At 55.3% G+C, this 12,531-nt stretch overlaps 1 protein-coding gene across 2 annotated transcripts in view; it reads left to right on the plus strand.

Moving 5' to 3' along the window:
- Positions 1 to 272: 272 nt before the first annotated feature.
- NDRG1 (N-myc downstream regulated 1) overlaps positions 273 to 12,531 on the plus strand; it is a gene marked incomplete at both ends in the record, with an annotated part of 28,834 nt that continues 16,575 nt past the window's right edge. For both annotated transcript variants that reach the window (XM_084229135.1, XM_084229136.1), the window contains 2 exons: positions 273 to 335; positions 3,379 to 3,414. In XM_084229135.1, the coding sequence (XP_084085261.1) occupies positions 273 to 335; positions 3,379 to 3,414 (99 nt within the window). The remainder of the gene's footprint in view (positions 336 to 3,378; positions 3,415 to 12,531) is intronic.

Consider the following 12,531-nt stretch of genomic DNA (forward strand, 5'->3'; position numbering starts at 1 on the left):
GTGGATCGGCGTGGACTTGATAGAGGATCTGGTTTGACGTGTCCCTCCACCCCTATCACCAAGAGACAGCTGTGTCCATGAGTCCCTTTCTTGTCTCTGGCAGCCTGCTCTCCTGAGCCCCAGGGTGAGGGCTGTGGGCAGGGCGGGCCTCGCCACCTGTCAGGTGGGAAGAGGGACTGGGAGTTGGGCAGGGTGGACTGCCTCTTTGGGAAACATCTCAGCAGGAAGTGCTGAACTTTGGGCTTTGTCCTCTGGCAGGTGACAGTGGGGACATGTCTCGGGAGCTGCAGGACGTGGACCTCGCCGAGGTGAAGCCTCTGGTGGAGAAAGGGGAGGTGAGTGGACATGCTCCTGGCCACACTCATCACGTGCACGCTCACATGTGTGCACACACATGCGCGCACATGCAACACTGTGAAACAGGTCTGCACATTCTCACGCACAAACATGCACATGTCCAGTGCTTCCTCCTTGCTGCGGGTCCCCCTGTCCAGGAACACAAAGGCCTGAGAGGGACCCTCTAGAGTCCCAGCCTCGCCACCAGGAGCCAGCAGGCACTTACAGCCCTGGCCCCTTCTCTGGTCACGCGCCCACCCTCACTGATCTTGTTTGTGCATAGTTACACCCGAGGTCACTGAGTCCCTGTAAGCTGCCCACCTCTGACACCAGGAGGTCTGGAACATGCCATGTGACCTCCGCTGCCCATGGGGTCTGTCCCGGAGCTGCGAAGTTAAGGCCACATGCCTGGGTCGAAGTTCTGGCCTTGCAGCTGTGAGTCCTTCAGATCCTACAGCCTCGTCATGCTCCAGTTCCCCAGCTTTAAAACAGTGACACCAGGACTGGGTGAGGATGGAAGGGGTCAGTTCCTGTGGAGCAGTTAGAGCCTCCTCTGGCCCGCAGAAGGAGAATGATGATGCTCACCGCCGTCATCACCCGCAGGGTCAAAGCTCTCCCATCAACAAGGCTCCCTGTTGGGAAAAGCGGGCCCTGCCCTCCAGCCTGGGCTGGCCTGATCCCGGCCTGGACTGGTTGTTTTGACCAAAACCCTTAACATTTGCACGGTTGACACTGTATTTTGAAACTATGTTCTCATCCCATATTTCACTGGGCACATAATTGCCGGGGAGGTACATCTTCTAAAAATGTTTGCCCTCAAGCTCAAAAGTGAATGACTCTAAGGTCAACTGAATGCTTGACAAAATAATGGTTAATATGCATGAACCATGTTGCGTGGGTCTGCCTGCGTCAGCCATAGATCCCGGTTTCCCAGGCTCATCAGCACGAGACTGGTTGGGTCGATGTGTGCTTGGAGGGCTTGTCCCCATTTTACAGAAGAGGAGACTGTGTCTCAAGGATGTGAATTTGTCCTCAGTCCTGTAATTACAAAGTGTGGGGCTTGCAGCCAAACCCAGGCCAGCTGCCTTTGCTGAAAGAGCCCTTGGAGACTGCGTGGGACTGTGCTGCTGGGCACCCTGTGCTCCCAGCCTCTTCATTTTGAATGTAGGGGGGGCCTCTCTCTGGTCCCATTTTACAGATACAGAATCTGGTCTCTGCTGGGAAGGAGATTGCCTGGTTCATTTAGATAGTATTTCACAGGCCCAAGAAAGCAGAAGAATGCATTTGGGGTCTGCAAATGTTTTCTATAAAGGTCCAGAGAATAGTATCTTAGGCTTTGTGTTCTTCCAGTCTTTGTGCCAACTATTTGACTTCACAGTTACAGCGTGTGGGCAGCCAGAGACCGCATCTAACAAGTGGCTGCTTGTTGTGTTCCAATAAAACTTTATTTGCACTAACAAGTGGTGGGCCGCAGTTCGCTGGCTGTACTGTTCACCACACCTGCTTCCAATCCATTTCCTCCTCCTCAGTCTGAGTCTATGCCAAGAACCCTTAGGTAATGCAAATAACCATGGACATATTCTTATCTTCCCCTTGACTTTATTCTCTGAGTGACACCTTGCAGAACTTTGCAGATCAGACTGTAGGGCACTGGCTTTTGTCCTTCCAGCTGCAAAGCATCTATGTTTCTTCGATGAGTGCCCTGAATATGGGCACGTGGGTCTTTCTAGCCTCTTGCCATGTCCAGCAGCACACAGGGTACTTGCACATGGTGGAATCTTGTACACACACACATTTCCTTACACGTGCAGGTGCAGTTCTGGGATAAATTCTCAGAAGTGGCCCCCCTGGGTCTCCAGGTAAATGCATTTCCAAACACCGTGTTCAGATACTTCAGGCAGCCTGCTGGCATTCTTGGAAAATCTTATTTCAGAAACAAGCCTCTGGGAGGTTATCAGCTGTAGGTTGCTGGGACCTCTTTCCGTCAAGGTGGAGATGGGCGAAACCGTCCAGTCCTGTAGATGGCTCAGCAGTGCTTTTTGTTGGCCTCGCTGTGGGCATGCCCCCTGGGGCCACTTCACAATGTGGATGGCCACTGGCCTGGAGACAGTTTGAAGGTTGGGGTAGGGCTTTCCTACTCCCTTCTTCCAGGTTGCACACACACGCACACACTCACACACCCCCTCACATTCACACAGATAGGTCACCTTGGTTTCCACCTGATTTGCCTAACTTCTTGCTGTTCTTAACGGCAGCTCTGTGTGTGTGGGGGGGGGGGGGGGGAAAGGGCGGTTATTTTGGCCTCCAGCAGCAGGGCCTCTGTTTGAGCTCCTTGCTATCCTAACAGGGTCCCTCTACTTCATCTCTTTTGCATTTTGTTCACTGAGCTGTCTTCTGTCCAGGGGATCTGATTGGGACTCAGTTTTCAGAGGCTGTTTGGACCCATCTCTGGGTCTGGAGGAAAATGTGCCAGTGACATGTCTTTGGAGATGCTGACGGAGCATGTGCCCATCTCCTTCACGGAGCCACACTCGTGGCTCCCCAGGAGACAAGGACCCATTTCCGGCCTTCCTGGGCCTGTCCTGTCCCTGACAGCTTTGGCAAAAGATGGAATTGATGCTCAGAGCTAGCTCTCTGCCCTTCTCTTTCGCCCATGAGAGGTTGGGTTTGAATCTAGGTGATGGCCAGTCCTGGAGGACATTTAGGGACAGTGACATGGTCAGGTTTGAGTTTTAAAAGTACAGGACTGGGTGAGACAGGGACACCAGTTCCCAGGCAATTGCAGTCCTGTGTCTCTCAAGCCTGCGGCCAGCTCAGACCTGCAGATCACTTTTCACCAAGGCAGTAGTCAGAGAGGACTGCACTCTCGTGTCTGCTTTTCTGCTAGACTGAAATTCTTCGAGATATAAAGAAGCCAGCGCGCTGGGAAATGCAGGACAGCACAGAGGCGGGAGGGAGGGTGGATGTTGACTCGGGACTGGGAGACCCTATTTCTCTGCGGGTACCCCCATGGCGCTGACCATGTCTCTCCTCTCTCCGCAGACTATCACTGGCCTCCTGCAAGAGTTCGATGTTCAGGCAAGTAGAGGATGCGACCCCCACTGTGCGCTCTCTCTTTCCTTCTTCCTTCTTGGTTGAAGTAGCTCACTGTTCAGTCCTTGCGGGGGGCCGGGGAGAAACCTGACTCCCCACACTCCCTGGTTAGAAGCTGGCTTGAGTTCTGGTTGAGGAGGAAGGAGCTGTCACTCCTGCGATGGCGGGACAGAGACCAGCCCTGCCCAGCCTGGTCAGACGCCGGCCCAAGCAGGGGACATGGGCGACACTAGGTGGGCTCTGGACGGTCAGGGGAGGGAATGGAAGCAGCCCCGACGTGCTAGGCCCTGCTGGGAAACCTGAAACCAGCTGGCACTGTGGTTTGCTGGCACTGCCCGTGCTCAAGTTTGGCCCGAGGGTGAGGGGCTACCTCTGAAACTTTCTCTAAGAACAAACATTCCCCCTGAGAGCTTGGCTGCGGGCCAGGTCAGCACCTTGGAACCTTCGGTCCTGGACTTGTTACCCCAAAGTGGTGTGTGGCCTGTGGCGGCAGCACTGGAAGTCCAGGCACTTTGGAGCTCGCTGGGGAAGAGGGGTGCGATGCACAGCACGTGCAGGCTGGTGTGCCTGCGTGCCTGAGCCCCACCTGCACTGTGCAGGTTACTTGCTGGGCCACTCTGGACCTGCGCCGCCTTCCTCCAGTCCTCTCCCCAGCCCCCAAAGAACTAACTCCTCTTTCGCCCTAAGTGTCCTGTGTCAGGACTGGCCCCCCCAGGCAGGGATGGCAGTCTTGGCACTGTCTTTGGAGGGAGGGGGGATATGGGAGCGGGGTTGGCTGGCTCGAGGTCGTGCAGAGAGACCCGGCTACCAGCCAGGTGGGTCCCTTGGCGTGTTTCCCACCCCCCCGCTGTGCCTGTCTGCCTGCTGTGTGCTGTGTCCCTAGGCGCTGGGGACACAGCCGGGGCGTGACGAGTCTCCATCCCTGGATTCAGGAACTTCAATTCTGAACTTAACAGCTCAGCATGTTCACCCCCAACACACTCTTGCACTGTTCTCACGCTCACAGCCTCCCCACCCCCATGTCCCAAGGAGAGCCTGAAGCCAGCGAGGTGAGGCACCTGCCTGAGGTCACAGGGCAGGAAAGGGGCAGGACTCGGGGGCCGTAGCGCCTGCTGACGTGCTGGGTGTGGCCCCGGGTAGAGGGGTCCGAGAATGCTTTAGGAGGAGGTGACGCTGAAGGGTAGATGGGGCCTGGAATGTGACCCGGGCAAGAGTAGGGACCCTGCCTCCCACTCAGGGGCAGCAGAGTGTGCAAGGCTCCTGCGTCTTCTAGGGCAAATGTGTCTTCCTGAGACATCACAGGCTCCGTGTTACCAGCGAGGCCTGAAAGTTGGCTGAAGCCAGGCTGCTGGCTGCGGGAAGGAAGCAGTTTGCTCCAGCTCTGCAGGGAGGGCTCTGGCATGAGGCTCGAGGCAGTTGTGTGTGCGACTTTGATGAGCGGGAAGGGTGGGAGTATTTTGGTTTGCGGGTTATTTTCTTTGGCGAGGTTTGTAGAATCCAAGAATGTCAGAGCTGGCATCTAATGCCTTCTGCCCTAGGTGGAGAAACTTCCTTGAAGCCCACTTCAAAGTGAGGAGAGGGGCAGGGAGGCAGCCAGTGCAGGCCCACTGGCGGTCGCAGGGCTTCCTTTGCCAAGGTGGCCAGTGTTGTCCGCCTCCCTGCGGGTGAGACTCCGTCTGGAGATGTTGAACTTGCCAAAACGTCGTCACCCATCTGCCTCCTAAATAAGTGATAGTCCTGGGAGTCGTCATCGCTCTGTCTCTTACCCACCATGTCAGAAACCGTCGCTACCTCCTGTCCTGTGTCATCTCATCCACCCTCAGAACACACGAGGGGAGGTGCTATTCCATCTCATTTTATAGTTGAAGGGATGAGGCCCAGAGGAGGTCTGAGGGGCCTGCCCGGTGTCACGCGAAGATGCAGTGGATGCCCTAACCTGACCTGGCCCCCGCATCTGGACCCCACGTCCACGCCACCAGTGGGGAGGGGCCACGGAGTGGGCCCACTACCCATCACGCCTCACTCCCGGCCAGTAACCTCCTGTGCCCAAAGCACCTCTCTGTTGCATTTGCTGTCTGGTTCCTTCCCCCTGCATCTTCAGTTACTAGCTGGCTTGGCTTGGTTTGGTTTCCTTGGGGAGCTGTGTGCGCTCACCAGGGCCCCCTGGGCAGTGAGCTACTGTCCCCACAGGGCTTGGAGTCAGGGTGAAGGGGGCGGAGGCTGGAGGAGCAGGGGCAGGGTCTGCTGAGCCAGGCTCCCCCTCTGGAGCCGGGCTGGGGAGGCCTGGTGTCTGTTGGGGTGAGGGGGTGGGCATTCCCCCTTCTCTTAGAAGCAGATCAGCCGGAGGGGGAAAATGAAACGGTGACCTTTCGCTCATTGCTTTCTTTCCACACAGTTGCTTCTTGTTTTCATGCTTCTGACAAAAGGTGGGCAGGACCAGCGGCTTGGAAGCCTCAGCCCACATTTCTCATGTGCGCCCTCCCCGGCTTCACTCCCTAGCCGAGCCCCTGGGACTCAGAGCGAACCGGTGACAGATGGCAGGGGCGCTCGCCCTGCCCTTGGGGTCAGTGCAAAAGGAGACTTTGCGGCCTCTTCTGCGGGCTCCCCTGGAATGTGCTCCTGGTGGTGGAGGAGGGGCATGCTTGGTACCCCCAGGGGTGGGGAGCTGGGCCATTGACCTGTGCAGCTGAGGCGTCAGGCTGTTCTGGCAAAGATCCCCTTGTTCCACGTTCGCAGGCCGTGCAGTGGACAGAAGCGGGTTCGGATCCAGCTCTGCCAGCCCGGTGCCCTGAGCACCCTGGACCTAGTTTTGTAATCTTTAAACATGGGGGGCATCATCGTCCCTCAGGTGCCAAGAACATGAAATGACACGGCCTGGTCTTGGCACACCAGCCTTTGCCCCACGCGCCAGGGTTGCCTCCGTCCACTCCTCCCCCAACCCAGGGAGACTTCTCTGCAAGTTCTTTGGAGACTCACCATCTCTGGTGTGGTTCCAGCTTCGTGCTGCAGCGTTTCCAGGCTGTGCTGGGCCCTGTCTCCTGCCCCTGTAACTGACGTCCTTTTTCTTCACGTGATGGCGACGTCCTCGAAGGTGGGAAAATGAAGGCCATTGGCCAGCCTTGACCTTTTTGAGGCCTTCCTGTCTTCCAGATGTCCCAGCAGCTCAGGCTGGAGTGAGAACCAGAGGTTGGCCGCCCAAGAGCCAGTCTGGAATCTTCTATCTGGGTGCTAGGCTACAGCTGGGAGCTGGCTCCTTCTGGGAAGTGACTGCCTTTAGAGCATTTGCTCAGTACAGGGCTGGCTGTCCCTACATGCAACGCTGTTGTGTGGCTGTCCTTAACATAGGTACCATTGTGTTCCTTCCCAAATGTACCTCTCTGGCAGGCATCATCCTTCATTCTTTTTTTTTTTTTTTGCATTTTATTTTATTTATTTTTTTATTATAAATTTTTATTGTTATATTCCCCATACAATTGCGACCCCCTTATTTTGACCCCAATCCCTCCCCTCCCCGCCCCCTCACCCCCCATAGAGTGTCTCTGGTTCATAGCTGTTTGTTGATTTTGATTTTCACTTTCTTATAGTTATTCATTTTCCTGGTCCCTTGTTTAGGTTTTCTAGATTCCTGCTATGAGTGAGACCATCCGGTGTTTTTCTTTTTCTTTCTGGCTTATTTCGCTGAGCATGATCCCTTCCAGCGCCATCCATGTTGCTGCAAATGGCATGAGTTTATCTTTTTTGAATGCTGGAATATTACTCAGCATTCATCCTTCATTCTTCTGCGTCCCTTACCCAACGGGGATAGATCCGTGGCACAGCCGTACCTGCGCCTCCCCACCGTGAGCACAGACAGCAAGCCAGGAAGCTGGGGAGGCTGTGTATTACATAAAGATGGTGCTGGAAATAGCCCCTAGCACCTTCTCTGCAGCTTCTGTTCTCATAGTTAGCCTTTCTTGCCTCAACAAGCCTCCACTTAATGCTACCTCTGACTATCCAGAACCAGCTTTCTTCACCTATTGTGTGGGGTAGTCCCCAACTCCCGCCCTCAGCCATGACTTGACCAAGGCTGGCTAGACTGGGAGGGGTCAGGTCAGTGTGTGTCATTCCCTTTGAGTCCAAAGCGCCCCTCATTTACCCAGCGCTGCCGGACAGGTGGATTATGGGGGGAGGCAGCAGCAGCTGGTCACAGAGCTCTCCTGGATTATCCAGCCAGTAGATTTAAGCCCTGGGGCTGGCACTGGGGTCATCTCTGAGATGATGCCATGCATGCCTCTGGCATGGTGGGAAATACTGCGATTTGCAAAGCGCTTCCCAGTCTGGGCACAGTCTTTGTCTTGGGAGCAGCTTCCTGAGCAGATGTGTTTGTTATCAACCTCAGTTTACAGCTGAGGCGAGGAAACCTTAGAAAAGGGCGATAACTTAGCCAAGGGCACGTGGTGGGTGTGTCATCAGGATTAATGTTTCCACGCCATCAGGTCACTGCCCTGCGCCCAGAGGCTGGTTACTGCAGCACCAGGTTTTAAGAAAAGAAAGATGCTTGAATGCAAATCAGTTGGCAAGGAGGTGGGAAGGGTAAATGCAAATCTGTCTCCCCTGTTTCCTAAGAAACAAAAGAGGTCATGGATTTTGGAGGCTGGGGTTGAGAATGAAGGAGTTGGCTAGTTGCAGGGACCTTCATGCAGAAAGAAGTATGAAGAGGCTTTTCCCCCCCAAAACCTGGAGTTCTGAATTTCCACTGGAAGTCCCCTCGCCTCTGGCAGCCCCCCTCCTCTGTGTTTAGTCTCCCAGTGCAGCCAGCCTTGGGGCTCAGCTCAGGTTACTTCTGCTTGCTCGGACTGGACTAGGTCATCTGCAGAGTAACTGCCTCTGTGAATACACCTCAGAGTGACAGTTAAGTAATTACCACAGGTCCTGGGAGAAATTTACTGTTTAGCTCCTGTACCATATCACTCAACAAATAGTGCCCTGAGCAAGGAAATGTTTGCTGATTTTGCCAGGGGGCCTGGTGCAGCAGACGGCAGTGTCGCCCTGTCCCAGAGCTGCTTGCACTGTCATGATGAGCGTGTGCATAAGATGGCTACTGAACCCCCAAGCATCTCATCCATATTCCAGGTAGAAGAGCAAAAGGGAAAAGTCAAGAGGCCAAGATTGACCCTTAAAATAAAACTCAAAGTTCCAGCAAGTTCTGTTGACATCTCTGGCCAGAACTATCTGCTGACCACCCTTGGCTATGAAAGATGGGGAGGGAGGGATTTCACCAGGCATGTTGGACGAATATAGTCATAAAGAAATGAGTGACAGACGTTTGGGAGGCCAACCAGCCTGGCCTGCCACAGTTCACACAGCTCCCATGCAGGATTGGCAGCCAAAGAGATGAAATCTTGGAGGAATATTTAGTGGTCGGTGCAATTTTCACCACCTGCCAGCTTGCAGACGGCATGGATGGCATAAGTCTCCAAGTGTCTCCTCTGAGGCAGACCTGTCTACCCCGATTCCCAAACTGGCAGATGGGTTGGGCAGGTGCCTGTGAAACATGCATTTGTCTGGTGGCGGGTGCTACAAAGAAAAGAACAAGGACCACACACTATGTCTGCAGTGGGTGCAGGAAGGGACTCCCTGAGAGTGACATTTGTGTCGAGGCCTTTCCAAGTCTGACACACCTGGTCCCACACCTGCAGACTGGGGGCAGGTGCGAGGTTTGGGAGGATGGGAGGAGCAGCTGAGATGTCTCTGTGTTGTGTGCCAGGGTCTCTGAATAGCAGGTCCGTGGAGATGCTGAGTGGGTAAAAGCAAAGAGCCGTCTTGTCAATGCCCAGGGCTGGGCTGGAAGTGAGATGTGGTGGATGACACGACAATTGTTGCCCCCACACTGCCATCCCCTTTACGCCTGGAGAGGAGCCCTTTCTAGGCTCTTCCAGAGGAGCTGGGAGGAAATTTTGTGCAGCTGGGTCTCTCCCCTGTGCATGCCCCGACTACATGGAGCCCCTGGGAGCAGGCGCTTCTGAGATCTTACTGTGAGTGTGGGGGAGCAGAGGATGGGCCTGGAAGGTGAAGGGGAGTGTGTATGTGTGGTTCAAGACACCAGAGGGCGTCCCCTGATGAGCCCCAAGACAGGAGGCTTTCCCTTCAGCGAGGGGCTGTGCCTTGCACCAGGCTTTTCTAAAGATCTGAGCTCCTTTGTGTCCTTTCTTTGGGGAAACCGGGGCACTGGGGTAGGACCAGGTCACCCTTCCCCACCCCTGGGGGCTCTCACGGGCATCCTAGTGCTGGTAGGACCAGGACATCCCATCTCCGTCACCTGGGGGGTGCCCAGGTACCACGTTAGATCCCCATAGCAAGAACTGCGTTTCTCCCAGCGCTATGTGCCTGGCCACAGCTCACCCTCTCAGCTGAGGGACTGGGGTGACATGTGGGGCCCCAGCTGTCAGAGCGGTTGAGGAAGGGCGGTGCTTGGATTTAAACCCTGGTGCCCCCAGGCTGGTGCAGACATGGCCTGGCCTGGTCTATTTTTAGAGGCCACCATGTGGGTCAGCTGGGGAGACAATAGAGAATGTGGCCCCCACAAAGGACCATTGTTCGCACAGTGGCTTCAGGGCCAGGCCTGGGCCCAGCAGATGATCTGTGGCCCCCAGCGGGGGCCGGTCTCTTGCTCCATCATCGGAATTTTTCCAGAGCTTGCTGTGGAAAGCAGAAGTGACATGTTGAGCACTGAGGGAAAGAGAGGGCCAGGGAGAGTGGTGGGCTTTGTGTGCAGAGGCTCACTTTGCTGGGGTGATAAGCAGGTGTCTCAGGAGCGCCCCTGTGCTGGGGTAGGCCTGGGCACTGGTGGGGCAGGGGTCCTCTCCCTCTGTGCCCCGTAGTGCCCATCACCACCCCCTGGTGGCAAGCCCTACATGTCCCCCTGAGACCCTCATTATGTTCCCATTTCAGATACAGTGGCAGCTGGAGCTGTGCCTCTGGGCTCCCCAACCTCAGACTTGTTTGCCTCATGGGTGTTCGAATCCAGGGCTAGAAGCCCCTCGTATCCCTCCACCGGGGGTGGGGAAGTGAGCAGCTCCTGTTCAAAGCACAGATGCTGCCCTTCCCTGCGCTGGTGGGACAGTCTGAGAAATGGGGTGTGTTTCTTTGGAAGCCAATTTCCTCAGATTGAGTGCCATTGCCTCAAAGGGTGAGGGGCTCTCCGGGTCCCCCTCCCACGCCCAACCTGCAGCTCCCTGGTGGGTCCAGTCCCCTTTTTCGCTGTGCCCTGGTGTCTGTGTGAGATCCTTCCCTCTCCCTGCAGTCCTGGGGGACCTAACATGTAGCAGCTGCTCCGTAAATGGGTGCTGGATGACATTGAAGTGGCTTGGCTCTGACAGTGAAGAAGCAGCAGAGGTGGGGTTTGACCCCAAGCAGGTGTGGCCATGTCCCCTGGCCTCAGAAGAGACCCTCCTCAGGGTCTTGTCCTCCCTGCTGAGGCCCTGGGCCTCCCAGCGTCCCTGGAGGGGGCAGCACTGTCTCGCAGTGCAGATGAGACCTGGGGTTCCATCGGCTCTCCAGTTTCACAGGGTCCTGAGTGGGTGATCCGGCCCATCGCTCCTCATCTATGAGTGGTGAGCACTGACCTTTCTGCCTCCTGATTCATCAGTCAGTGCTATAGTTCACAACTCTGGCTTCTGGGGGCAGGTTCGGCGGCATCTGGAATGTTCTAGGATCCATTTCTGGTGCTTCTTTACTCTCTGGAGAATAAATGTCTCCTGAGGCGGCCTTACGAGGTGTGAGCCTCAGAGTGTGAGTGAGTAGGAAGCGTGTGGGGAGTACGGGGCCCACTGTCTGGGTGTGTACTAGGTGTGACTCTGGCCGCCTTTGTTTCCCTGTGTCAAAATGTCACCATCTGCCAGCTGGGGGCCAGGACACCCCCAATCCTGGAAGGTCTCAGCCTGGCAGCCCCACCCACCCCACACAGCACCATAGGTGGGGGCGTGGACACCCAGGCAAGGGAGCACTTCAGGGGGAGGCCAGTGCTCCCAGATGTGGGAGATGTTCATGTGAGGCCAAGAACACGGTCCTTGGAGCCTCGGGGTGACCTGCAGGAAGGTGGGCACCTGAGGCAGGTGTGGGTTGAAGGTGAATGAGAACTGAGAAAGCCTCACCACCACAACTGTCTTGTAGTTTAGATGAAAATAGCAGGTGACAAATCGGTCTTTGAGGTGACTCACTCTTTGAGGCAGCTGGTGTGCTTGCAGTCAGGCCAGGTGAAACTGGAGGATGGAGGAAAGAGGAACATGTCTGCAGCTCTTACATAAAAAGAATTCAAGTTTTAGTACCAAAGAGTGTGGGGATGGCTGACTGGGTGAGGCCACTTGAGGATACGGGCCGGAGAGCTGATCTCGACCAGGGGAAGACAGACCTGGTCCTCTGGGAAGGGAGGGCGTTTGGGAAAGGGATGTGTCTTCATTTAGGATTCCTCTGGTCCACTCAAGATGGCTTACAGGGACTTGGAATGTGTTGTCCTGCGTGACTGAAAATCCAAGATGGTGGATGCCAACACCAAAACCTCCTTTTTCTTCTTACCATCACTGAACTGGCTCAATTTTCAGACTGGTCCTTGCCTCTTGGTAAAAATATGATTGCTGTAGATCTGACCCTTTCAGCATTGCTAGAGCAAGTCCAATCTACCTCCCCAAGAGCCTACCTAACTTATGGGCCTTCCATATACCAGTCCGCAAACTGGCCTTGACCTCTCAAACCTGGGTCAGGAATCAGTGTTCGCAGACCTATTAAGACCAAGGGGGAGAGTCGGATGGGGTTCCCAAGGAAAATGAGGGGCTCTTCTTAGAAGCATCACGTGAATTCTGGGCAGCCCCAAACTACCAGGTGTGCATTGCAGGTGTGTAGCTACAGGTCAGATGAGGTGGGATCAGGGAAATTCTTTCCTGTATGACCTCAGCTCTCCAGATGGGGACAATTAGGTCCTGTGCAGAGGGGGCTGCAGACTGAGGCTGGCATGTTTTGTGCAGTTAATGTCACCATCTGAACCAGGACTCTCTCTTCTGCCTCCCCCAAAAGTTCTCCTTCCCTATCTTTCTCTGCTTCTGGAAGGCACCCTCGTATACCAGTGCC

The sequence above is a fragment of the Talpa europaea genome, assembly GCF_964194135.1.
Source record: "Talpa europaea genome assembly, chromosome: 3".
NCBI classification, from domain to species: domain Eukaryota; kingdom Metazoa; phylum Chordata; class Mammalia; order Eulipotyphla; family Talpidae; genus Talpa; species Talpa europaea.